The 27,944-nt window shown below is 34.9% G+C and overlaps 1 protein-coding gene across 1 annotated transcript in view; it reads left to right on the top strand.

Annotated features, from left to right (window-relative positions):
- The first annotated feature begins 2,696 nt into the window (after window positions 1–2,696).
- The window catches only part of LOC136030703 (retinal homeobox protein Rx2-like), a 34,308-nt gene continuing 9,060 nt past the window's right edge, over window positions 2,697–27,944 (top strand). The window contains exons 1-6 of the mRNA XM_065709773.1: window positions 2,697–2,744; window positions 9,383–9,513; window positions 13,420–13,621; window positions 18,875–18,962; window positions 23,480–23,603; window positions 24,911–24,995. Of these exons, the coding sequence (XP_065565845.1) occupies window positions 2,732–2,744; window positions 9,383–9,513; window positions 13,420–13,621; window positions 18,875–18,962; window positions 23,480–23,603; window positions 24,911–24,995 (643 nt within the window). The 5' untranslated portion in view covers window positions 2,697–2,731. The remainder of the gene's footprint in view (window positions 2,745–9,382; window positions 9,514–13,419; window positions 13,622–18,874; window positions 18,963–23,479; window positions 23,604–24,910; window positions 24,996–27,944) is intronic.

The following is a 27,944-nucleotide window of genomic DNA, read 5'->3' on the forward strand; positions in this document are numbered from 1 at the left end:
AGAACGAATTTTAACGCCCAAACATCCAATCTCTCATTGAACCTTCAATAAATATAGAATGAATTTTGGGAAGAAGGGGATTAAATTGTTTGATTCGGTCAGATCTTCAATACATAATTTACGGTTATGCTACTTTCATCCACTTTTGTGACATTTTTTTTGTCTTCTTCTTTAATTATCATCTTTAATGTTCCATATACATTTGAGCATTCTGCTTTAGTATTCAAGGGTTAAACCCATGTGTAGTCAAACCATTTCTTCAGGCAGGAGGCAGAGGACCATGGGTTTTGGCGACCAGGATCCATAACTAAACATACTGAATTTCATTAAATATGATGTCAGAATTACAAAAATAAAATTCCTAATAATGACCATAGGTGCTCACAAGTTCAACTCAAATAGAATAGGAAAGGAAATTTTTAAAAAAAATCACCTTTAGGTAGGTATTTTTTAAATTTCGCTGGGACGGGTTCTTCAGGCCAATATTTATCCACTTTCATGTTATCAGAAATTATACCATAAGCTAGTCACCATCAAACAGTTCGTGGTAACGAACTGTAGTAAGGAGCGACCCGGCTCAATAGTAACCAAAACTCTAAAAAATTGAATTTTGATATCAATAGCTACATCAAAGGAATTGCATTTTAATGCTGATTTTAAATATATAAGTTTCATCAAGTTTAGTCTTACCCATCAAAAGTTACGAGCCTGAGAAAATTTGCCTTATTTAGGAAAATAGGGGGAAACACCCCCTAAAAGTCGTAGGATATTAACGAAAATGACACCATCAGATTCAGCGTATCAGAGAACCCTACTGTAGAAGTTTCAAGCTCTTATCCACAAAAATGTGGAATTTTGTATTTTTTGCCAGAAGACAAATCACGGGTGCGTGTTTATTTGTTTTTTGTTTTTTTTTTCCCCCAGGGGTCATCGTATTGACAAAGTGGTCCTAGAATGTCGCAAGAGGGCTCATTCTAACGAAAATAAAAAGTTCTACTGCCCTTTTTAAGTGACCAAAAAAATCGGTGGCATCTAGGCCCCCTCCCACGCTCATTTTTTTCCCAAAGTCAACGGATCAAAATTTTGAGATAGCCATTTTGTTCAGCATAGTCGAAAAACATAATAACTGTGTCTTTGGGGCTGACTTACTCCCCCACAATCCCTGGGAAGGGGCTGCAAGTTACAAACTTTGACCAGTGTTTACATAAAGTAATGGTTATTGAGAAGTGTACAGACGTTTTCAGGGGGATTTTATTTTGTTTGGGGGTGGGGCTGAGGAGAGGGGGCTATGTTGGAGGATCTCTCCTTGGAGGAATCTGTCATGGGGGAAGAAAAATTCAATGACAAGGGCGCAGGATTCTCTAGCATTACTATAAGAAAACAATGAAAAATAAACATGAGAACGTTTTTTCAAATGAAAGGAAGAAGTAGCACTGAAACTTAAAACGAACAGAGATTATTACGCATATGAGGGGTTCTAAAAATACTTTAGCATAAAGAGCGAGGTATATAGGAGGAGATAAATACCTCGCTCTCTATACTAAAGTATTTTTAGTAATTTCAACTATTTATTCTACGGCCTTTCTGATTCAGGAATCATTCTTAAAGAATTGGGACAAAACTTACGATTTAGTGTAAAGAGAGAGGTGTTAACGAGGGTACAAACCCCCTCGTATACATAATAAAAATATAAGGTTATGAAAGTTTGTTACGTAATTTAATTCTTAAGTTACGTATATTTTTTACTAATAAAAACATTCGTTAAAAATTAAAAGTTCTAGCTACCTTTTTAAGTAACCAAAAAATTGGAGGGCAACTAGGCCTCCTTCTCCACCCCTTATTTCTCAAAATCGTCTGTTCAAAACTAAGAGAAAGCCATTTAGCCAAAAAAGAATTAATATACAAATTTCATTTTAATAATTTATGTGCGGAGAGCCAAAACCAACCATGCATTAATTCAAAAACGTTCAGAAATTAAATAAAAAAAACTAATTTTTTTAGCTGAAAGCAAGGAGCGACATTAAAACTTAAAACGAACAGAAATTACTCCGTATTTGAAATGAGTTGTCCCCTCCGCAATCCCTCGCTCTTTACGCTAAAGTTTGACTCTTTGCCACAATTCTACTTTTTAAAACAATTAAAAGCTTTAGCGTAAAGATCGAGGGATTGCGGAGGGGACAACTCATTTCAAATACGGAGTAATTTCTGTTCGTTTTAAATTTTAATGTCGCTCCTTGCTTTCAGCTAAAAAAAATAGTTTTTTTATATTTAATTTATAGTAAAAGGCTGGGTGGCAAAAAGCAAACGCAAATTAAACAGTAAAAAAGAGCTTTTTCACTTCTTTATGAAAAAAAATCGAATGGGCCTCGAGATATAAATATGGGATTTTGCCAAATTTTGCTAAGCAAAATTAATGCTTCGTTGGTCTAAGACCAGGGTATCCGTACACTCAATTGAGATAAAATGTATGTAATATCAATTGTAAATCCACTTGTCTGAGCTTTCAAACGCGCTCTTGATTGTCTACGTCCCTCTTTATCCCAGAGTAACAAAGGGAACAACGAGTACGCTATTCCATCTCAGGAGAAATTTTATTGGCTTGGAATTTAATATTTCTAAGCCAATGGGAGACTCTCATAAACCCCCGTATATATGGTTAGGTAAATGATTATACAAATTTAGTCTGATTAAGTAATTCCATCAGGATATTGCTAGTTTATTTCTTGGAGGTATGCTTTGTGAAGGTGATTATTTGATTAATAAAACCAATTTTTTTTTATTTGATCCACTAACAGTACAGCTTCCTTTTTAGAATTTAAGCAAATGTGAAATTAACTAATTGTGCTTGTCTTCTGATGTATTGCGCGTATTTGGAGTTAAAATTGGAAAATAAAAAATTCAAAGCTTTTATGAAGTATTAACGATAAAATTTGAAAAAAAAAAGATTTTCTGATCCAAGGGAAAAGTAATGTTGAAAATTAAAATACACAAAAGCTATTATTCTGCAGTCTATGTAATATATTATCTGTGAAGCTAGTATAAATAAAGTGACTTGAAATATTTGTTATAATTGCATTACCATGCAGAAATATTGCTTTACTGAACATACTAAACAATATAGGATTTATCGTACACTAGAAACAGAAAGCACCTTAAGATGTTTTTCACGATTTAAAACATAGAAGCTTCAGGACAATATTTTTTTGAAAAATGAATAGGAGGAAAGCTTTGAATGGAGGTTTTGCTATCAGTGGGGTAAAATTAGTGTTTCTAGATATTTTACAAACTAATTTCTTACCATTGCAATCATCCCCTTTTTCAGTACTTTTCTGAAGTTAAAATAAAGAAAAGCAGACGTTATACATAAATTTTGACTTTTATCAAGATTTGTGATCAAATAGTAATTCAATAGTAACCGAAACTCCGAAAAATGGAAGAAATGGCTCTTTACGCTAAAACTTTTTATTGTTTTAAAAAAGTAGAGTTGTGAGAGAGTCAAACTTTAGCGTAAAGAGCGAGGCATTGAAGAGGGGGCAACCCTTTTATATGCGGAATAATTTCTGTTTGTTTTAAGTTTTAATATCGCTCCTTACTCGCAGTTAAAAATAATTTTTTTTTTTTAATTATGTTGAGGCTCAGTTATCAAATCTTGGAAAAACGAGCTTTATCTGAAATTTCACGAAGAATTCATAGGAATTACTTCCGAACTTTTTATTGTTGTTGCCTTGTCTTTTTTAACACCACCCCAAAGAACGAAAAATAGCTCCAAATATCGTGCATCTTGGCACTTTTTTTTAATCCAGTTCTTATGTGTGCCATAATCATTGCTAACCATTGGATTGGGGTGCTATGCATTGAGGTGACCTCTCACGTTTGTCCTTTTTTCTACAGAGAAAGTGATATGGGGGAAGCCTCAACCATGTCTATATTTTTAGAAAATAGTTATTTTCGAAACCCCACAAAAACAAATAAAAGTTAAATTTGTGCTTGTTTGATATGGTTGAACTTTTTTGCTTGCTAATTGTTGTGTTTACAGTAATCACAGAAGAGGAAAAAACTTGTCAATTTTAAAATCTATTGGTTTTTTTTTGGAAGGTTCTGTTTAATTTTAGGTCCTTTACGTTTTTTGTTTAGTTTTCATTCGTAGCTCAATACAACTGTTTAACATGAAGATCTGGTATTTAATTAGTTTTTATTCTAGTCAGTTTCTGCACTAGAGCTCCCTATTTCTATTTTACTTTTTTATATAGCAAGGAGTAGGTACTGGTGACATAAATTATGCCTCTCAGGTACTTGGGCCCGCTTTTGGCTTTGTGAAGGACAAGAAGATGTGTTATGAAGGATATATTTTATGAAGAATATGTTATAAAACCTGGTGAAAATTACAAGCTAGTAGCCTTATTTTTGGTTTTCTCTACTCTAAAGCTGGTCTTAACCCTATGAGCGATACCAGTGCGAGGAGGACGGAGGAAGATTAAGTTTTTGCAAGACAGGACATATGTCGAAAATATTTTTTCAGACTTCAGCCTAATTTCATAGAAGATAAGGAATATTTTTTAGTATTGCGCCTTTTTAGTGCTAAAAAAGGATCCATTTCTATGGGTGAAAGTAGCTCTTAAATTTTGTCATCAGGATATATAGCAGAATAGGTAGTTCTCTCTCAGTCCAAATTACCAGGGGGTAAAATCTAATGTCCTTTTTATAGCTGACACTATCCCCTCTTGCCATCTTCAAGGTCAGAATAGAAAAAAAGAAAACATAGAAACTGTAGTGGTGGTTTTCGAAATTGTCACCTCGTGAAGTGCTTTGCCTTGTGCTTGTATTTTGTATTTATTCTTTCTTGTAGTCGCCCAATTTTTATTTTGTTTTTTCATACTTTTTTTCCCCTTTTCATTGTTTCTTTCTTTTAAATTCTTTTCTTTTAAATTTCTTTCCTATTTTCTTTCTTTTCTTTCAAATTCATTTTTTATCTTTCATTCTTTCTTTTTCTTTGGGTCGTCCAAAAGGATGAGCAGTTCATCAAGACATGTCATCATCAATTTTTCTTAGTGAATATTTTTTTCTCTGTCCTTTCGCTTATTTTTGCGACCCTTATTCCTAAACTGAACTTGGAAACACAACAGGACCAATGTGGGATCTTTTGGGGAGGCCAGAATTAGGGGTGGTTAAATTCTAGTCATCACGTTGCTTACCTAAAGAAGCTGTTGAATCTTAATCAACTTATTTGAGAGCAACTTTTAATGTCTTAGGTATATTTTTTTTTAGATCTGTCATTCCTCTTACCTCTGTAGAGGATAGGGAAAAAGACGAGAAAAGTGTCACTGTTCCGTCCACCAGGAGGGGACATCAGATTCCACTCAAACCAGGTTGGGAATACAACTATAATTATAGTATTGTCTCTCTAAGTGGGCACCAGATCTATGGAACGGTGTGTCAAAATCTCATTTCATCTACCAGATTTCTTGGCGGCCCCTGTCCACCGGGTCGAAACCGCGGATACCTTAAAATTTGACCAATTATTTGAGAAACTTGAAATGTTTAGGGCAGCACAATCAAAAAATGTTGAAATAATATGTGTTATTTGATTTCTCATCAGAATCGAAACAGTGCGATGTATTGGGTAGTATATTAGACCTAAGACGACAACATCAGGTTTCGAAGCTTCAGCACTCCCTAGAAGACCAAAAATATAGAAAAAGTGCACTACTTAAAAAAAAAAACAAAGTTTCTGACAATATCTTTTGTCAGACGGGAAGGAGGACAAAAGTTATAAAACTGTACTCCCCCTCCCTTTATAATTTTGTTTTTACAGGCTTATCCTTTTGAAATGTTTTTTCCTGTTGGTATATGCCTAGTTTTATTTGAGATACTAGTGTATAGATATGCCCCTATTGGGTTGACTCGAAGGAATGTTTATCACCAAACAGAACTAGAGTTGAAGCCACATTAAAAAGGAAATTTTTATTACGTATATGAGGGGGTTCTCCCCCTCGTCAATACCGTGCTCTTTACACTAAGGCTTGAATTTTGTCCCAATTCTTTAAAAATGACCCCTGAATCACAAAGTCCGTAGAGTAAATAGTTGAAATTACTAAAAATACGTTAGCGTAAAGAGCGAGGTATTGAGGAGGAGAATAACCCCCTTACGTACGTAATAATTTCTGTTCGTTTTAAATTTTAATGCTGCTCCATACTTCCAGTTGTTTTTTTTCTCATTTTGTTTAAATAATGCTAGAAAATCCTGCGCCCCCTTCATGGAAATTCTCTTCGCTCATGATAAATTCCTCCATAGAAAGCAAAAACAAATTGACACACATCCATGATATGGCTTCTGGCAAAAAATACAAAATTACACATTTTTGTAGATAGGAGCTTGGAACTTCTACAGTAGTGTTCTCTGATACGCTGAATCTGATGGGTGTTATTTTCATTAAGATTCTATTACTTTTAGGGGGTGTTTACCCCTATTTTCTAAAATAATGCAAATTTTCTCTGGGTTTTAACTTACGATGGGTAAAACTAAACTTGATGAAACTTATATATTTAAAATCAGCATTAAAATGCGATTCTTTTGATGTAACTATTGGTATCAAAACTCCATTTTTTAGAGTTTCGTTTACTATTGTGCTGTGTCGCTCCTTGCTACAGTTCGTTACCGCGAACTGTTTGATGAAGCTATCTATAAAATTTATTAGCATGTGAAAAATTTTTTAATTTTAGAAAAAGGATAAACATTGCAAAACAGCGAGACAATCGTGAAAAATAAAAACCGTCAAATTCAATAAGTCTCAGAACCCTTGTGCGCAGATTCCAACCCCATCCATAAAAATATGTGTTTATTTTATTTTTTTTTCTAATTTTCTCTCAAGTGGTGACCACACTGGTCTAATAGTAGTAAATTTTTGTACGGAAATTTACTGAAATATGAGTTCTGTTTTATTTCTATTACGGTTTTGAATAACGTATGGCTATAAAAAAAAAGTACCCTCTTCATCTTGGTCATTTTGTGCCCCAAAACAACAATTCTTGGCCCAAACAAGGTCAACAGGGTATCAAGTGAAGATTCTAAAAAAGTGAATCAGTTTAAACCGTAAGAATTGTTTTATACAACCACTCAGATGCAGAGGACAAGCAGCCGTTCGGCTGCGCATTTCATCTCTGAGCATACCTAAAGTCCATATAAAATGTAAGAAAGTCCATATAAAATGGAAGATAAAATGTAAGTACACAACACGTATTGATATTCCAAAAAATAAAGGCCAAAATATGGCCACTCAGATGCAGAGGACAAGCAGCCGTTTGGCTGCGCATTTCGTCTCTGAGCATACCTGAAGTCCATATAAAATGTAAGAAAGTCCATATAAAATGGAAGATAAAATGTAAGTACACAACACGTATTGATATTCCAAAAAATAAAGGCCATAATATGTGTGCATTTAATTGTTTTGAATAGAAAATCTTATCTTTTTAGTACCTCCAATGCAGCGATCAACTCCACAGAGCCACCACTCTGGCAATTGGGTGTCAAAATTGATTTTTCGTAGCAAATTTTAGTCAAACAGTTCGTGGTAACGAACTGTAGTAAGGAGCGACCTGGCTCAATAGTAAACGAAACTCTAAAAACAGAATTTTCATGCTAAAATATACATCAAAAGAATCGGATTTTTATGCTGATTTTAAATATATAAGTTTCATCAAATTTAGTCTTTGTCATCAAAAGTTACGAGCCTGAGACAATTTGCCTTATTTTGGAAAATAGGGGAAAAGCCCCGTAAAGGTCATAGAATCTTAACGAAAATCACACCATCGCATTTGGCGTATCAGAAAACCCTATAACAAAAATTTCAAGCCCCTATCTACAAAAATGTGGAATTTCGTATTTTTTGCCTGAAGACAAATCATAGGTTCGTGTTTATTTGTTTTTTTCCCAGGGGTCATCGTATCGAGCAAGTGGTCCTAGAATGTCGCTAGAGGGCTCATTCTAACGGAAATGAAAAGTTCTAGTGCCCTTTTTGAGTGACCAAAAAAATCGAAGGGTACCTAGGCCCCCTCCCACTCTCATTTTTCTCCAAAGTCAATGGATCAAAATTTTGGTATATCTATTTTGTTCCGCATAGTCAAAAACCATAATAACTATGCCTTTGGGAATGACTTACTCCCCCACAGTCCTTGGGTCAGGGGCTGCAAGTTACAAACTTTGCCCAGTGTTTACATATAATAATCGTTATTGGGAAATGTAGAGACATTTTCAGGGGGATTTTTTGGTTTTGGGGGTGGGGCTGAGGGGAAGGGGCTATATGGGAGGATCTTTCCTTGGAGAAATATGTCATGAGGGAAGAGCAATTCAATGAAAAGGGCGCAGGATTTTCTAAAACTACTATAAAAAGAAACAATGAAAAAATAAACATGAAAAAGTTTTTTTTTTCAATTGAAAGTAAGGAGTAGCATTGAAACTTAAAACGAACAGAGACTATTACGCATATGAGGGGTTCTAAAAATACTTCGGCATAAAGAGCGAGGTATTTAGGAGGAGATATATACCTCGCTTTTTATGCTAAAGTATTTTTAGTAATTTCAACTGTTTACTCTACGGCCTTTCTGATCCAGGGGTCATTCTTAAAGAATTGAGACAAAACTTACGATTTAGTGTAAAGAGCGAGGCATTAACGAGGGTACATAATAAAAATATAAGAATATAAAAGTTTGTTACGCAAGTTAATTCTTAAGTTACGTATATTTTACTAATAGAAACGTTCGTTAAGAATTAAAAGTTATAGTTGCCTTTTTATGTAACCGAAAAATTGGAGGGCAACTAGGCCTCCTTCCCCACCCCTTATTTCTCAAAATCGTCTGATCAAAACTAAGAGAAAGTCATTTAGCCCAAAAAGGAATTAATTTGCAAATTTCATTTTTAAAATTTATGTGTGGAGAGCAAAAATCAAACATGCACTAATTCAAAAACGTTCAGAAATTAAGTAGTTTTTTTTAACTGTAGCCTAAGTAAGGAGCGACATTAAAACTTAAAACGAACAGAAATTACTCCGTATATGAAATGGGTTGTCCCCTCCTCAATGCCTCGCTCTTTACGCTAAAGCTTTTAATTGTTTTAAAAAGTAGAATTGTGGCAAAGAGTCAAACTTTAGCGTAAAGAGCGAGGCGTTGAGGAGGGGACAATTCATTTCATATACGGAGTAATTTCTGTTCGTTTTAAGTTTTAATGTCGCTCCTTACTTACAGTTAAAAAAATTAGTTTTCTTTATTTAATACATAATGGGTTAAGCACAGCTAGCGGACAGTACACAACACCTATTGATATTCAAAAAATAAAGGCTAAAATATGTGTGCATTTAATTGTTTTGAATTGAAAATCTTATCTTTTTAGTAGCTCAAATGCAGCGATCAACTCCACAGAGCCACCATTCCGGCAATGGCTGTCAAAATGGTGGATTTAATTCTACAGTTGTCAGTGCTAAGGCACAAGCCGAATCCCGTGGAAATTTCCATTCAATACAGGTAGTTAATCTTATCAAAAAGAAATTTAACCACTCTCCATAGTGCAATATACATGTAGAGCACACAATTTAAGAAAACGCCAAGATGTATCACCGCACGAAAATGCGGTGCTGTGATTGCAATTTCTTTACTATCTAAGTTAAGATTTTATTTCAAAAAAGCGGCTATCACAAGCCCAAAAGGGCCGAATTCGCACCTTTGTGTCAGTACAAATTACAGAATTGCAATCCAGATCTTGATATGATTTCAATTTTTGTTATTAAAAATTAAATTAAAAATCTAATTAAAAATTAAGCACAACTTTTGTTTGCCTTGCACTAACTATTTAATTAAGATTTCATTCAATATTGTGCAGCTTGGGTTTGAGAATAGAAAATTTTTATATATGAGTTTCCCCAAAAGGCAAGGCCCATTCAGCACGAGAATGCTAAAATTGAACCAATGCTAAAACTCGGTTTTTTCATAAGTTAGTGACGTTCAAAAGATCTAAATTTCCGAGAATCCAGGACAAATCCAGAATAGGATTGGGACCAACTTTGTGTTCCGGAAAGAATCCAGAACCAATGCTAAAACTAGCAAAATCTTCATTATAGGACCAACCCAGATGATATGCCCTAGTACCTTTACATTTGCTATACAGGCTATTCAAAGTTGACATTCACCGGGAACGGTCTTGAAGTAACTAAGGGCTCATCATTAAACACACAAAAGCACAATCTTATGCTTTTCTTATGTACTTTTCATTTGTATACATCTCTCTTTCACTCTAATAATAACCTCAATTTGTTTCAGTGTAACCGTAGCACTGATTACGACAGTTACGTAATAGTAGCTGCCGCTCCAGAAAAGATTACGTCTGCTTGAACGAAAATAAGCTTTTGGTAATATTTAGTTGCCCTTTGTCGAACCTAGACAGCAATTATGACTAGACCAGAATTAGATATTTTCTATAATAATAGTATTAATAATAAAATAATTTATTTATAACCCACTACACAAAACAATGTGAGGATAGTGGAGTAAAAAGAGAGAAAACAAAATAAACATCATAAAAGAAAATAACACAAAAAAAGAAAACACATAAATACAACAAAATCAACATAACAAACGGATGAGAACAAAGGTACAAAGGTACAACACAATAAGCACAACAAATTCAACAAAGAAAAAGGTTAACAGAACAAACGGATGAGCTCATGATATGGGATATCTTTGTTACAAAATTTCTTGGTTACTAAATTTCCGCTTAAGTAGGTCTCTACTCGAGAGCCAAAATTTGCAAACATGATCAAGTTGTGCGTCAACTAAACGCTGGGAAAAAGTTGTGGAAAAGTCCTTGAAAAGTGAATAACATGATAAACATCCCCCTTTTAACAGGTTCAAAAGTAAAATAGCTAATAGTTATTATCAGTGAAGATAACTCACAAACTATTTGTGCCTTCCAGAATACAATTATCCTTAATTACTTACTATAATTTACGTTAAAATATTTGGTCTATTATTGTAAAATGCAGGACTTACTAAAATATGAACCTTTTTTGCTGATTTTGAGCAAGTACGGAGTCAAATATGTTGGTAAAAGCATGGCTAGAAAACTAAGAATCTGTTATAATTAATGTTTCTGGACAGCGGCCTGCATTCCTATAGAATTTGTTTTTCCAAAACTATAAATGCTATAATGAAAAAAATTTTCTTTGCAAGATTCAGTATTAAATTTTGAAGCATTGCCCCTTAGCTAAACCGGAGCAAACAGTAAAGAAAAAAAAACTATTAATCACATTTCTAAGACTTACTATTTCTGAAAAAATGGACCAATGGTGCCAAATCATAGAAACGTTGGGGGATGGTGGTGGTAAAATGTACATTTCAAAATTTACGCAGTAGGGACTCTTTTTCTGATTGCCTTAATGAAAAAATAAAAAAAAAAGTTTTTCTTAATGAAAATACCAATAAAAGTTATTCTCCAAAATCAAGGGGATAGGAATGTTTAGGGGGCAAATTTCCATGTACGTAAAACCCAGAGCATTTTACTTTTGTTTCCTTTTTTACTTAAGGACGTATCACTTACTTTATGGAGATATGTCTCAAATAAATTGTGGCAACTTTTTTAATAAAGAAGTAAAGACAGTTAACTCTCTTTTGCTCTTTGGCTGACCTGACTCGTATCGTAATTCTGGCCAGATTCTCATTACCTGTGCAAGGCCGTATCTAGAGTGGGGGGTTTCAGGATTTGACCCTCCCCCCTAAAGTTTTATTCCTGTTGTAAAAGTATAACAAAAATGCATAAAAAACAAATTTTTGACGCGTATTTTAAAGTTTTTGCACCTATCTCCCCCCGCTCCCGAAAAAAATCCTGGATTCGCCTTGTACCGGTGACAATAAACTTTTATTTAATCTGAGAGTACTTCTGGTACTCGATCCGTATCCTTTACCCAAGAAAAGGCTAACCACAAGGATTAACTGATAGGGAATCTGTCTCTTAAAAAATAAATGCTATTAACAAAAGCTGGTAAGTTTCTGCCAAACCGCAGTAGAAATGATCCTGTAGCTTTCCGCTACTGTTGAGAACCAAAGTCGCAAATTAGGGGGGGGGGGTTGATTTTGGAGCTACTTGAACCAACCACCAGCTGAGATTATTAAATCAGATGGGTCAAGAAAGATGAAGATGCAAAAAAAAAAAAAAAAATGTCATTCTCATAGCTTGCTCTTTTTGGGTCTTGAAAATTTGCACAAGATAAATAAGAATTTTTAAGTCTAGTAAATTTAAAATATGTATTTTTCAAGTCATCCCGCACCAGAGCCTCTGACTTAAAAATATATTTTATGATTTATAATTTTTTAGTTGCGCCTTGCCCTGACATTAGCTGTGTTAAAAATGTAAATACTTGAAATTTTGACGAGTATTTTTTTTAAGTACCAATTTCGGAGAAGTAGTCCGTTTGGTTTACATTTTAGGTCATAGAATATTTGTTTCACCGCCGGGATCCAAAGAGTTTGTTCTTGTTTTCCTATTATTTATTTTTATTTAATTTTTTTGATATAAAACAGATGATGCTGTTTGCATTAACGGAATAAACTGAAATATCATCTAAATTCTGTTCTTGAGCCCTATTTTCTTTTTGTAGGCAGTCTTGGGAGATTAACAATAAGAGAGAAATGTCCTATTCCTCCACGTTTAAAAGTTTATTTCCGTTCAAATATATTGTTTTCGTGGCTTATTTTTCCAAATTCTTTTTTTTCTGGAAAGAAAATAGCCCCATTTTTTTTTAAACATGACTACCTAATACATTGGGCTGAATAATTTTGAGAATCAGATGTACTGTAGACTGATAATCAAATACAATTTTTGGAGAAATAAAGAACTCCGTCTGCGAAAACCTGACTCGTTCTTTTATGAAGGGTATTAGCCAGTTAAAAGAACAAAGTTTTTAGTCATTACATTTAAACAAGTAAAATTTCTGTTTCTCCTTTGGCCAACCATGCAAAAGTCCAGTCTATTTTAACGTTATTCACTAAATTTATTATTTATTAAAAACAAACTAACCTTACTAAAAATGCGGTGTAGTCTTTTACTACACAGCAGTTTGCTTAATTTAGTATTAATTGTCGCTTTTAAATTAGTTATGTAAAATTTTCCTTAGAGTTTAAACAAGAACGAATCCTGGATATTTTTAAAATAGGGGGAGGTGGTACAAAAAAACCTTAGGAAACATATAAAAACTATATATATTCATTCTTGTTACGTTTTTTTAGTCGAACAAATATTTCGGGGGGGGGGGGCAAACCCCCAAGCCCCCTGAAAAGGGCTTTACTTTTTGATCACCTCCGCTGTATATAAATTTACCAATTTGGAATAAAAAAAAATTAAAGTCGAAATCTGCTTTACTATAATATCAATTAATACAGGTGATGCTTGGGTTCCAACATGCCGACATGCTTGGAGGAAATATGAACAACAATTTTGGAAGTTCTTCCTCGACAGATTGCTTTTCCAACGAGTCAGCAGCAGTACTCAGCCCTCTTCCACATCAGCAATTTCAACATACAATGATGCCAAGTCAAGGATATTGTTTTTCAGATTCTTCAAGCCAAAAAAATATCGACAGAGGTAAGACCTAAATACCAACAATATTGGTGGTCTTGTAACAAAAGGTCCTAACCTCCTAAGGGGGATTTTCCAAGTCAGTTTCATATTGTATTGAAGCTTAATTTAGCTTTATTTAAAAAAAAGATAATAGATACGTAGAAAGGCTGCATTTTAGAGGGTGCGTGGTATTTTGAAGGGACAGAACTAGTAAAAACTGCAAAACCTAGGCGGGCTAAACGGTAAATACAATAAATCATTGGGAAATCGTTAGACTGTTTCCATGTTTTGAACGCCGTCCTGCTTATATGCCTTACTAATTACTTTGGTAATTAACTAATGACTGGGAATTTGGTTGACAATTCCTAAAAGCATAGGATATTGAAGAGAGAAAAAGCAAGCTTTGAGGGAAAAAAATCCACCACTGCCTAGCATTACCCAGCAAAACTCTGGACCATTGCTTACTTACTTAGGGTAGCTCTTTATATACCACTTGGTACTTAAGACAACAACATTATCTCTTCACGAAGCCTTCTTGATTTCTTTAGACCAAGGAGGACCCTGAATAAGAGAGCATTCGTTCTAACATGACCCAGGTGTTATTGTCTGTTGGTCCTGTCTCTTGGTACTGGGATTGACCGAGTATCACTAATCATAAAGGAGACAACCCATACCCATACCATATCATCCAAATAGTGCTATTGACTATGCCGTTTTTCTGTGAGTTGATGGTGTGACTGTTCAATCTTTTCAGAAATAAGGGTGTCAGTGGTCACACCAGAGCAATGTATCCTGAAAATAGGTGTAAGACAGATATTTTCAACCCCCTGGAGTTGTTTTTTTAGCTACTTAGTCAGCGCCCAAGATTCACAACAATAGTCCTCATTACCATGGAAAGGAAAATGTTATAAAAGATTTTGAGGTCGGGTTTAATGGAGCAATATGTAATTTTCCACACATGTATTACTTTATCAAAGGCACTGTTCGCAAATATACGCTTAACAACGTCTCACTCAAGTCCATGGTCTAAAGCCAGATTTGATAAGATGGGTTTTTGAACTATACAGGTATTTGTTGTATTTACTGAAAAATTTATACTGACAAGTTTATGAAATTTTGCTCTATATTGAGCAGATGATAAATGATGATAATAATGATGATGATACATTTTAGCCGAAAGTGAAGAAAAAGTATTTCAAACGTTTTGCAACTTTTTCTTCTTTGCTTCACTCAGGTCTTCAAAATTTTTGCTTTGCTTTACGGTTACTTTTCACTTTTGGATTTTCATAAGAGCCAATAATTTGACAAATTAAATTCAACCCTTAATGTACACCCTTTTTAGTTCGCTGGTCAACGTTGCATTGTTAATGGCACTAGCAAGAATGTAGGTGAGGGGAAGAACTAAGATTTTTCTGAGGAGGTGGGGTACTAATAAAAGTTTAAAAATTTTGGCCCTTGTTGGGCTAACCACCCGACTAGGTTCCTTTCACTCGCCACCACTCATCAAAATAAGCCACGGATCAGACTGATCTCTCGTAGACGACCTTAGACACTCCCACGCATAATCGGTTTGAACCTATTTACGGTAGCCCACTGCAATGTACAAGGTCTCAGAACTAAATTTTACCAGCTTCTATATTTGTATTAATATATACATTATGTATAATTTCTCAAACTCAGGAGGCTAAGAATCTCTGTAAGTTAGGGCGACCCTTTCAAATAAGTTTGTGATCATTGGGACCATGTATAACCCCCCAACCTGCCCTGTCACAACCTGCCCCGTCACCCCGTCTCTAATACGCCAAGTCTGCCATTATCTTTCATGAAAAAGCTTTCAACCTCTATCTTGCCTGTGGCTCCATAGCAAAAACAACGATAAGGAGGGGTTCAGACTTGTATGGGGTTTCTCTTTCGCATGGACTTGAGTAACTGGTTGAATTCGATACCCACCGTGACACGAACGCATTACCTTGTCTTGATCTGTTCCTTATGGAACATCCAGATTCCTTTAAAATTGACGCTCATGCCCTAGCAAGTGACCACGTTGCCGTCATTGCGCATGAATTTTTCGTTTTCCTCCCCCAATAAAGTATGAGCATCAAATCTGGTAATACAAAAGAAAAGGTTTAGATAAGAAACGCACTTTTTTTTTCCAAAAGAGAGCCTTCCTTCCTGGAGGGCCCCTTGAGAAATTTGCAGAAAAGAACCAGCAGGATGTAGCCGACTGTATTGCATGCTATATCCCATCAAAGCGGACCTGGGTATCTAACAAGGGGAAACATTAGTTCAGCATCCACTACAAAAGACTCTCCAGGCGAAGCAAAATTTAAACGAACGATGGCTACTCTTAAAGAGAGAAAAAGATAGAATCCCGTAAAGACATAGTTCCAGCAGTCACGGACTCATTACAAAGATAATTTCACCACCGAGCTCCATAATGCCTCAGCTAAGAGCTGACGGAGAATTGCCAAAGAGGTTTTACCGTCATATAAAGGAACTTCAATTCCTTCCCTAAAAATTAATGACGGGGCTTTTGTCCAAGACACACAGGTAAAGACCAAACCTCTTGCCAAATCCAGCGCCAAATTCTCCAATCTGGCAGACAACGGTAAAGAATTTATTGATTTACCTGATCAAGCCAATACTGTTCTTGGCCGATTTCTAAGGTCATTTTCATTTTGCATAGTATTGATCTGACCAAATTCAGGGGTCCTGACAGTAAATCTAATGTTTTCTTGAAGACCTACAGTGTATTGGCTGAACATTTGTCATCGCTTTTCCAGCTGTGTTTTCCTTCTGCAAACCTTTCCACACATATGAAAATCCACCATTTCATTCCTATGCTTAAGGAAGATGGCGATCTAATGAGACCGGGCTCATTTCGGCTCATCAGCCTCCTCCCCTGCTTCCAGTTAAAGGCTTCCAATAATTAACTTTGTCAGCACCTGGAGTCAAATGAGCTTTTACATGACTGCCAATATAGATTCTGCCGGGAGTGTTCAATATTTGACTCCTTAACGGTCCAACACCAGGATTAGATTGAACCTCTGGCAAAAGGATACAACATCAGTTTATTGTCACTCGACATTGCAAGACTTTGCCAGAGTACTGCATCGTGGCCTACTTAAGAAACTTTACCCGTATGTTGTCAGAGAACATCTGTTAGAGGGGGTTGAGACGTTTCTTTCTTATTGTTCACTGAGGGTCGTTCTTGATACGTTCACTTCCCTTGAATATTAATAAAGACAGGCGTACCCAGAATGGTATATTGGGATATACGCTTTTTATTCTTTATGTGAATGACATAGGAGATAGCCTTGCGAGCCCTCTCTATGACTTTACCTATAATACCACAACAAATATAGTCGTCACTAAACTGAAGACCCAATCCAAGCCTCCCTACCCATACAGAGAGATATGTCGGAAATCGTAAAGTAGTTCAAAGCCTGGATTGTCAGTTTCAATACGCAAGAAACAAAGACCTGATGATCTCCCGATCAAAAGTTCGACACATACACCGCAACTTAATCTTGACTAACAAAGCAACAGAGAAAGTTGACGAGCTTTGTCTCCTTGAAGGGTGATCACCCTTCATTGCAAAAACCTTCTACCGCTCAGCTCAGTTATCCCTTCTTACAAATCTTGTCACAGACCCAGTGTCAAGTATTGATGCCTGCAGAATACTGGTATTCTGGAAATATTGTTGGCAACACTCCAAAAGATCTAACAGGGAAGGCTGAGTCGTTCCCCGTGACTCTCTCCAGTCAGTGAGATTTGATGGATAGGTTTGATGAGAGGTTTGAATGAGGTTTGATGGAGCGTTGATGGCTTTTTTTTACAACCCTGTAAATTCACCTCCTTCTCTAGAGCTTTCTGGAATTGTACCTCCATTTGTCCAAGCGAAAACACAGATGCAAAGGGAAACATCCCGGTCCAACTTTCTTTTGGTTAGCAAGCCGAAAACACAGTATTTGAAGAAGAGCTTCATTCAACGCTTGAATTTAATCTGAAATGATCTTCCTAGGGAAATTATCCCTAAAGATTTCTCTGTTGATGCTTTCATTAGAAGATTCAAGCGCTACCTAAAACCTTGATAAAAGACTAGTGACAAATCAGATATTTAAATATACCTGGTGCTGTGAATTCAGGAATAAAAAAGTTAATTTTCCTCTTGTTTAAAATGTAGATATTCTTAGATTCTATCTAAATGTAGATTCTATCTAAATATAGATTTTAAAACGTAGATTTTGTGGAGATTTTTGTCTTTTTAGCAGAACCGAATTTTTAGCTTCAACTTTTAACTGCAGCAATAACATATTGCTTGTTTTTTGGGTTTTTCTTTCTTATGAAAACTGTACGGCTTTAAAGACTATATAAAAATAAGCTGCTTTTCAACAATTGAATTATAACTATCGCTTAATTTTGTATACCATCACCGATCTTTGAAGTGAATTGATTTAGCCCCTCAACCTACTTTAATTATGTCTGGCTTTAATTATCTTGAGGTAAATATAATTTAATTAGGTTCTATGAAAATTTTTATCTTTTTGTGTTGAAAAAAAGCTCCAAGTAGAAGCAAAACGGTATCAAAAATAATAATTTATTCATCATTTATGGTAGATACGGCAAACTAATCCATACATCCATCTAAAAGATCCTACAAATCTTGAGATTGTGTGGGGGCCGGGGAAAGGGAACATGATTACTACTGTCTGTTCAATACCAAAGTAATAAAATAATTTTTCTAACTTAAAGTATCATTTTGCTTAGAAATTTAATAGTTCGTTTTTAGATTTTCACGGAACCAAATCACCGTTAAAAATTGGAACCGACATATTGTTTGAGAGAGGATTTTTTCTTATAATTTGTTGTGTTTCTAATTTCCCCGTTCTTTCTGTTTTATTCTCAATTTTAGGGACCCCAAGATGTACATGGATTATATGTTTTCCCTTTTTCACTTAGATTCTAATAACTGCAAAAGGGATAAGAGACAAAAATATAACACTCTACGGCAAATAATAACAAAGTAATGGCAAAGACAATAATAGCAAAGCTATTCTTCGTCTGTATAAGAAACCACATTTTGAAGTGTTATACCTACAATTCATCTCCGATTATAAAAATTGATTAAAAAATTGTGTATAAAATAGTAATTTGAGGGAAAAAGGAAAATTTTGAAATGTATTTGAATGGGAATGCTAATCTAACACACGTTTATTTAAAAGGTGGAGTGCAACTACAGGGATGTTTTTTTTCTGATTGACAAACATTTTCTAGGGTCTGATCCTCAGAATGCTTCAATTGCGCAAAAGAACGAAACGAAAAACAAGAAAGATGATTGCAATGGAAAAAAGAAAAAAACAAGGTAAGTAATAACAGATGTCACTAGTACGCCTTAACATTAAAGGAGCTCGGACACTTCAAAATGTCTAAGCATTCAGCTATATTATGATCATCCTATGAAAATCAGTTATGAGCTATTTCGATTAATGGATATGTAAACAAAGAAATAATTTTTAGTAGCTTGTTATTGGATTAAGTTGTAAATTAAGGTATTAGATTCAATTCGAAATTGAATCTACAACCCAATCTATTGAATGTTTGTTTAAAGAAAATTTCAGCTAAAAAAAGAGAAAAAATTTGTCTGATTGATTTTTTGCTGAACCATTGTATTATTTAGCCTCTACGTACTTCTACATCTGCCAATTTGTTTTTTAGGCCGCTTCTGTTAGATAGCAAAGGCGAAAAATGGAAACACATTGTTTATAGTTATCAAACAGTTCGTGGTAACGAACTGTAGTAAGGAGCGATCCGGCTCAATAGTAACCAAAACTCTAAAAAATTGAATTTTGATATAAATAGCTACATCAAAAGAATTGCATTTTAATGCTGATTTTAAATATATAAGTTTCATCAAGTTTAGTCTTAGCCATCAAAAGTTACGAGCCTGAGAAAATTTGCCTTATTTAGGAAAATAGGGGGAAACACCCCCTAAAAGTCGTAGGATCTTAACGAAAATGACACCATCAGATTCAGCGTATCAGAGAACCCTACTGTAGAAGTTTCAAGCTCCTATCTACAAAAATGTGGAATTTTGCATTTTTTGCCAGAAGACAAATCACGGGTGCGTGTTTATTTGTTTGTTTTTTTGTTGTTTTTTTTCCCCCAGGGGTCATCGTATCGACCAAGTGGTCCTAGAATGTCGCAAGAGGGCTCATTCTAACGGAAATGAAAAGTTCTAGTGCCCTTTTGAAGTGACCAAAAAAATTGGAGGGCATCTAGGCCCCCTCCCACGCTCATTTTTTTCCCAAAGTCAACGGATCAAAATTTTAAGATAGCCATTTTGTTTGGCATAGTCGAAAATCTTAATAACTATGTTTTTGGGGATGACTTACTCCCCCACAGTCCCTGGGGGAGGGGTTGCAAGTTACAAACTTCAACCAGTGTTTACATATAATAATGGTTATTGGGAAGTGTACAGACGTTTTCAGGGGGATTTTTTTGGTTTTGGGGGTAGGGTTGAGGGAGGGGGCTATGTGGGAGGATCTTTCCTTGGAGAAATATGCCATGGGGGAAAAAATTCAATGAAAAGGGCGCAGGATTTTTTAGCATTACTATAAAAAAAAATGAAAAAAAAAAAATGAAAACGTTTTTTCAAATGAAAGTAAGGAATAGCATTGAAATTTAAAACAAACAGAGATTATTACGCATATGAAGGGTTCTAAAAATACTTTAGCATAAAGAGCGAGGTATTTAGGAGGAGATAAATACCTCACTCTTTATGCTAAAATATTTTTAGTGATTTCAACTATTTATTCTACGGCCTATTTGATTCAGGGGTCATTTTTAAGAATTGGAACAAAACTTACGATTTAGTGTAAAGAGCGAGGTATTAACGAGGGTACAAACCCCCTCGTACACATAATAAAAATATAAGAATATAAAAGTTTGTTACGTAAGTTAATTCTTAAGTTACGTATATTTTTTACTAATAAAAACGTTCGTTGAATATTAAAAGTTCTAGTAGCCTTTTTAAGTAATCGAAAAATTGGAGGGCAGCTAGGCCTCCTTCCCCACCCCTTATTTCTCAAAATCGTCTGATCAAAACTAAGAGAAAGCCATTTAGCCAAAAAAATTAATATACTAATTTCATTTCAATAATTTATGTGCGGAGAGCCAAAATCAAACATGCATTAATTCAAAAACGTTCAGAAATTAAATAAAAAAAACTAGTTTTTTTAACTGAAAGTAAGGAGCGACATTAAAACTTAAAACGAACAGAAATTACTCCGTATATGAAATGGGTTGTCCCCTCCGCAGTCCCACGTTCTTTACGCTAAAGTTTTTAGTTGTTTTAAAAAGTAGAATTGTGGCAAAGAGTCAAACTTTAGCGTAAAGAGCGTGGGACTGCGGAGGGGACAACCCATTCCATATACGGAGTAATTTCTGTTCGTTTTAAGTTTTAATGTCGCTCCTTACTTTCAGTTAAAAAAACTAGTTTTTTTTATTTAATTTGTAGAAGAAGCAACCATAAAATAAAGAATATTTTTTGACGGTTTACATAAATATGGAAAGGGTAACCTAAGGCTTTGGATATGACCATTTGCCCAAAACGATGACTGGGAAATTGCTTGTAGTTCTACTAAATCCATTTAGCTGGAAAAAGTATTTGTAACCTCTATATTGGTTAGATTAGGCCTAAAATGACTCCCTTTAAATGAATTTCTTGTTTTCCGAATTTTTCCTCCCCCAAAGAAAACACTCTGAAGCTTAGAGATAATTTTTCTGGATATGACGTATTTAAAATATAAACAAAAGAGTAACATTACAAAATAGCTGACTTATAATAAAGTACTTAATGTTGAGCTCAAAATACGGCATCTGTCGAGCATTATATGTTGTTTTCAATTTTCCTGAAATAGAATATCCATAGTAATAATTTTAAAAGCGAGCTAAGATCTCAATCTAGAGCTGTTTAGAAGAAAACTTTTTTTTTTTACTTTGGATGAGCAATTTATGATATCATTCTTAAGTAATTTAGGATATGATATGCTCTTACAATTCAGATAAAACATACGTGTTTGGTAGCCTTTGAGCTAGTAATAAGCTACTAAGACGTAGGGGGGGTTAATCTAAAGTAAGAAGAATCCTTCCATGAGAAGAGTTTCGTTACTAAAATGCCTCGAGCATACATGTTCTGAGGGGAGGCATAAATCAATTATAAAAGAAGATTAAAGGTGAGTTATTCTTACCATGCATAATTTAGGGTGCAATACATCTTTGCCATTTATAAGATACTGTGTATAAATATATTTAATACCCATTGAGCTAGAGATTGATGAAATTGAAGTGATTGAAGAACAGAGCTAGTTGATGAAACAATTATTATCCTGATCATGGTCTGTCCCATCATCTCCTATTGTTTAAAAATGCTTAAGTATGAAATCTTTATTTAGATGAACTCAATTTTAGCTCACTTTCGGAAAATAGATGTAAGGTATGCCCTTTTGTTGGAACGGGGTAAAAATTGTGGATGAAACTAGGTGAAAATAAAATTAAAATGGCATTATCCCTACAATGCAGAAAAAACCTATGACATGCTAGAGGAAATGGAACTTAGCTGCATGTTCTGTAAACTCTCCTGTAAATTCCTATAAATTTAAATCCTGTAAATGTACATTGTCCTGTAAATTCTTATGTAACACACATCAAATGTGCTAGAAAATAAAAAGCTGAAATAGAACACATTTCAGCCCACATTCCTCCTCCAAGTTGGATAATTAGCTCTTATTGTTGGTTTTTGTCACAAGTTGGCTACTTCTCTTCTTTCATAAGAAAGCCAAGGAGCCTTCTTTCATGACCTCTTTCATAAAAGCTTAATGTAGTTGATGCTTATAGTATTTGAGTATTTTTCACTTCAAGACATAAAACTAAAAGGTTCAGGCCATAAAGTACAGCTCCCTCCAAAACAAACCAATTAGAAAAAACCTGCATTTTTTACTAAAGACTCTAGCTCTTTTTAGTTTCAAGTAGGTCTTCTTTTTCACTTATTTACAGAGCTTCAAAACTTTGGAATAAACTGAGTATAGATATCAAGGAAATAGGTAGCCTTGGCCAGTTTAAATCTGATTTACGTGTAGAGTTGCTCGGTCGGTATGCTTTTGAAACAGATTAACTAAAATAAATTTTACATAGGTTGTTCATTTGTAATATTTATGTATTTTTTTTTGTCTTGGGGTCACTCAAGGTAGTGTATTCTTCATGTTTTTTTTGTTTTTTTTGTTGATTTTGGTATATGGTCTCATTCTCCATATTTTCTTATTCTCCATATTGTCTCTTTATTTTCTTTGAATTTAGCACAGCCTCGCAAGCTTCGCTTATGTTGTGCTATTGATTAAGAAATGTTTATTTCTAATAAAATTATTCTACTACTAACATAATAGAAAGTTAGTTCTGTTTATAAAAATTTTTCACCTTTGCCTTCTCGGTAATAAGCGCCAAAAAGGTTAAATTTTGTTTAGAGAGCTATATTCTATGAAATGGGTTCTGTTTTCATAGCCAGTTAGCCAACTCAGTCGTGCAAAAAGTCAAGGTGTCTTAAGAAACATTCGCTTAAGACACTCCTTTTCCCTCACTAACGCCTCTATTATAGAAAGCAATTTTTATAACCCTTTCAATTGAGCTACTTTATGTTTTGTTAGCAGCCTTTCCAGTTCATTAAGCAACAATTCCTAAAACCAGGTATCTAGATTTGAAAGTTCGACACATTTTGTTAAACCCCCGAAGTAACCAAAAATAATTTTGATGGCTTTTAAGTTTTAATTCGCAAGTAAATTCAAATGTATTTTAGTCAGAGTATTAAAAACAACTATAAATTTTCAGGACCACTTTTACACCATATCAACTAGAAGAATTAGAAAGAGCTTTTGAAAGAGCACCCTATCCAGACGTATTTGGTAGGGAAGAATTGGCACTCCGATTGAACCTGAGTGAGTCTCGAGTACAGGTAGGCTTTTAAAATTTCATCCTGTCAGTCATCCATATTTGAAAAAGACCTTCCCTACCTATCTTCTTCACTAATAGAAGTACAAAGCTTTTTTTGACATGGGAACTTGAAGAAAATAAGATATCCTGCAAATATAGTTCTTACAACCTAGGGTGTATTTCTGAAAATCAGTTTATTGTCAACAACATTTCGGAATATTTTTGTTTGTAAAAAAAACATAGATGATAAATAAGAGAAACTGGATAAAAATTCAGAGAAATATTCAGAGAAAATTCAGAAGAAATTCAAAGAAAAACGTCTATGAGTTGACGAGAAAATGTTAAAATGAAGCCTAAACATCATGGCAAAGTCCTACAAAGCACAAATTATGACTCATAGCTATTTCTCAGGAGCCTCGCCAGCATAGTGGGTGTCAAACGACAGCACAATGACTCATTTCCTGAGTGCTCTGTTGGACGAGGTTTGGAGGTTCATTGGGTTCAATGCTCCTGGTAGTATTTCGATCATGGGTAACTTCAAGCCATCTTTTGTGTAGTCTACGTGTTTCCTGCTGTTTCTGATTGGAGAGGTTGAAAGTGTTTAAAGTCGGGCGGGTGTTTGAGCTGTCGGGAAAACTAAATGAGCATACAAAAGGCTCAGAGATAGAAATTTAAAGAATCGGAGAATTTCCAAGATTCGTACCATGTCGAACAAAATTTATAATGCACGTAAAGTTCTCAATCTTTTGGCCAGTAAAATAGTGATTTTTTCCATATTTTGCACACATATCTAATTATCTATATCTATTTACACATATCTATAAACATATATATTTAAATTAGCTCACACATATCTTGCAAAACTGGTTTGGAGATAGAAACACTTTGATATATTTGGAAATAGATACATTTGTCTATTAGCAATATATCATATCGATACATATATCGATACATCAGATAGATACTTTAGTCTGTTAGCAATATATCATATCGATGATATGATATATCATATCCATATATCAATCGGTGGCGTGAAAGAGGGCGTATACGAAGATATTTCCTTTTATGTAATATTTTCTCCAAAGTACTATATTTGCTAATACTTTCAACACAACCTATTAACCTTGTGCGGCAACCACTCAAAATTCTTTTACCCAGGACTTTGCTTTTATTTTAGACATTTGTTCTTTAGCCAACAAAATTAATCCTAGCAAGTGTTAACTTTATTTTATTAAATACACTATCAATACCAAGAATAGTGCTACGTCATTCCAAATTTTAATGCTTAATATTCTAAATGCATAGCTTAATTAAAATGACATTTTTTAGGTTTGGTTTCAAAATCGTCGGGCAAAATGGCGAAAACGAGAGCCACCAAGGAAAACTGGATATCTAGCGCATCATCACAACCCTAGTAAGTGCTAAGCTGCTCTTTTGACGCTTTGGTTACTGCTTTATAATAACTAGTCTTGATTCCAGGTTGTTTCTTTTAACACACCTTTGTGTCGTCGGCTTTAGTCACAGAACATCCCTTATGTTCTCTGAAGTATGTCCCATATGCAATTAGTTATGTTTTGCATCGATCACACATTGATGTAGTGTTGCAGGGTGATGTGCTGCATAACAGGTATTGCAAGTTCATGCAGTACTTTTTTTTCTAGTAAGTGCTACGCTGCTTTTTGACGTCATAGTTACTGCTTTATAATAACCAGTCTCGATTCTAGGTTGTTTCTTTTAACACACCTCAGTGTTGTCGGCTTTAATCACAGAACATCCCTTATGTTCGCTGAAATATGTCCCATATGCAATTAGTTACTTTTTGTATCAATCACACATCGATATAGTGTTGCAGGTTGATGTGCTACATACAAGGTGTTGCAAGTTCATGCAGCACTATATGTTTTAGACAATCATATACTAGATACGTCGTATCTTTTTTTGACACATTTGACGAATTGTCCCCTACATTAGCGTGATTAGGGGGTTTGACCAGGGAGTCAAATCTAGATGTGGTCTATTTGATGTGTTTAGTTTCACAAGGTTTGGTCAATTTCTACATCCACTTTGTTTCTGTTAACATAAGTTGAACAGATACCTTCCTGGGGAACGGTTATTATTCTACTTTGACCTTAAGACAACTGAGGAACCCGGTTTTCTGTAGACGTGTTACTGTTTGTGCTCTCGGTGTCCTCTCCTAGCGTCGTGTAATGTGGAGGACTTGGAAATTCATAATTAAAATGTGTACTCGGCTAGTAAAAATCATGTGTCTGCTCATATATTTTCCAAAAAAAGTGGATTACGACGGTAGGATTTCTCATTATCTGATCACAATAAGAAAGCAAGAGGATAGCTTCCGTCACTTTAAAATGGTTCTTTTTTGGCAATTTGACTTTTCATCTAATCCAAGCAAACCATATGAGTTTCCAATGTCTAGAGGATGTTTTATGCTTATTTAATTGGTACTGTTTTCATCTTTCTTGAGCATCCCTGAAAAGTTTGTGATTCACTGTTTCTAGGATGAATTTTTCCTTTTGTGTTGGTACCAAACATCGAAGTGTGTGATTTATGTATTTCCAGTGATGTTTTAGCATCTAGTGAGGCTTGAACATCAACAGGAATGTATTTGTGTTCTGGAAGAGCTGAGCAAAGGCATTTGTTGTGCTCCTGTACCTTGGTCATCCGTTTCTCAACAATCTAGATTAATTCTTCACTTAGTCTATCTGATTATGAAGAGTGAAGACTGGATACAAAATGCTGGGTATCCCAATACCTGGTGAATGTCTGAAACTTATTCGACAAAAATTAACAACTGTTGTCATATATGAAGGTCAGCAGCCGTGTCTAAGATCCTAACTTTTTTCGCTCTAACGATCTGAGAGGAAGTTTAGCAAAAGAAATTACCTTCAGTGAGTTGGCTGTAATACTGAACTATAACCAGATACTCCCATCCTTAAAATATGAATCGTTCAGTTCCTACCTGCTCAAATGTAAATAATGGTGTTGGTAACGGAATCATTGGTTCTTTGTCTGGTTGGACCGGTATTTCATGCATTGCTTACAATTGGCATTATGTTTTCTATGTCTTTAGTAATATTTTGCCACAATATGACCGTCTAGGAGGGGACTTCCCTCTTTGCTCCCTCTTTTTACCTACTTAGGTCTTTTGTCTTTGCGGCACGAACGTAGGTGTTATATCAAGGCTTGAGGTTATCGCTCCTTAAGTTCATAGGAATGATCGTTGTATCACCTTTGAGCAATACACAGTTCAGTGTGTACCATTCCATGTTAGTAATTTTGGTATGACACTAATATTGGTGGGCAGTCTTTCCAGGGGTATAGCCAAGTATTGACGGTATAAATCTCCTAGCTACCCATATGGACAAATTTAGGTACCATACTCTAGCAAAAATTACCGCAGGACGCTAATAGAGCCCACTGAAGGAAGGATCAATATTGTAGGTAAGAACTCACCAAGAACCTACCTCTTCTTTTAGGCTAACGGTAACTGGTATGATATTCCTTTTCTCTCTTGGAAAATATTTTCAGCCAAGTTGACACTTTCAGCTCTGCCCAGCTTCCCCAACCTAAATTGGCCTAATGATGAGTCGCTCGTCATATATAGAAAGACTCACTTTTTATGGTCAGACAACAAAAAATTACAAAATCGCAAATTAAAATATTGCAGAACATATTAGAGCCAGCTATGTTAGGTCTCCTGTCTTACAGAAGAATGGAATGCGAACCAATCAGGGCAAGGAGAATATCAACGAGTTTTGTTACTCGGTTCACCAAGATAATAGAATGGATGATATTAGAATGAATGAATAGCGGTAACCGAAGGTAATGAAGACTAAAGAGAATATAGGTAGTTGTATGAGCGAGATACAGTCAAGAGAGCTAATATGGTGATTTATACTTTAAAAATGTTAAAATAGAAGACTAATACAAAAAGCCGATGTACTTCAACTGATTTAAGCCTTCAAAAATCGTGGACTTTAAACAGCAAAAAAAAGAGGAAAAAACAAATTTATATAAAAGGAGAAAGGACATTTACCTCGTAGAGGATGGATGACATTCATTACATCTTACATTGATCTTTTGAAGTCGTATTTATCAGCATTTGTATCTTCAAGTCTATTTTGGTTTCCTTCCACAATTCATATATTTTACTCTCTTTGAAAGTAATTGCAGAGAATGCAAGTACTATAAGCTCTAATTCTACATGAAATTTTTCATTTTTTAGATAAATGAAATTCAGACAGCTTGCCTATGCGTATGCATCATATTTTTGCATGGCATGGATCACTGTTTTGCAGTCGAGGTTGTCTTTGAGATTGTTTTCAATGACTTATGACCAATTTTT

The sequence above is a fragment of the Artemia franciscana genome, chromosome 8, assembly GCF_032884065.1.
Source record: "Artemia franciscana chromosome 8, ASM3288406v1, whole genome shotgun sequence".
NCBI classification, from domain to species: Eukaryota; Metazoa; Arthropoda; class Branchiopoda; order Anostraca; family Artemiidae; genus Artemia; species Artemia franciscana.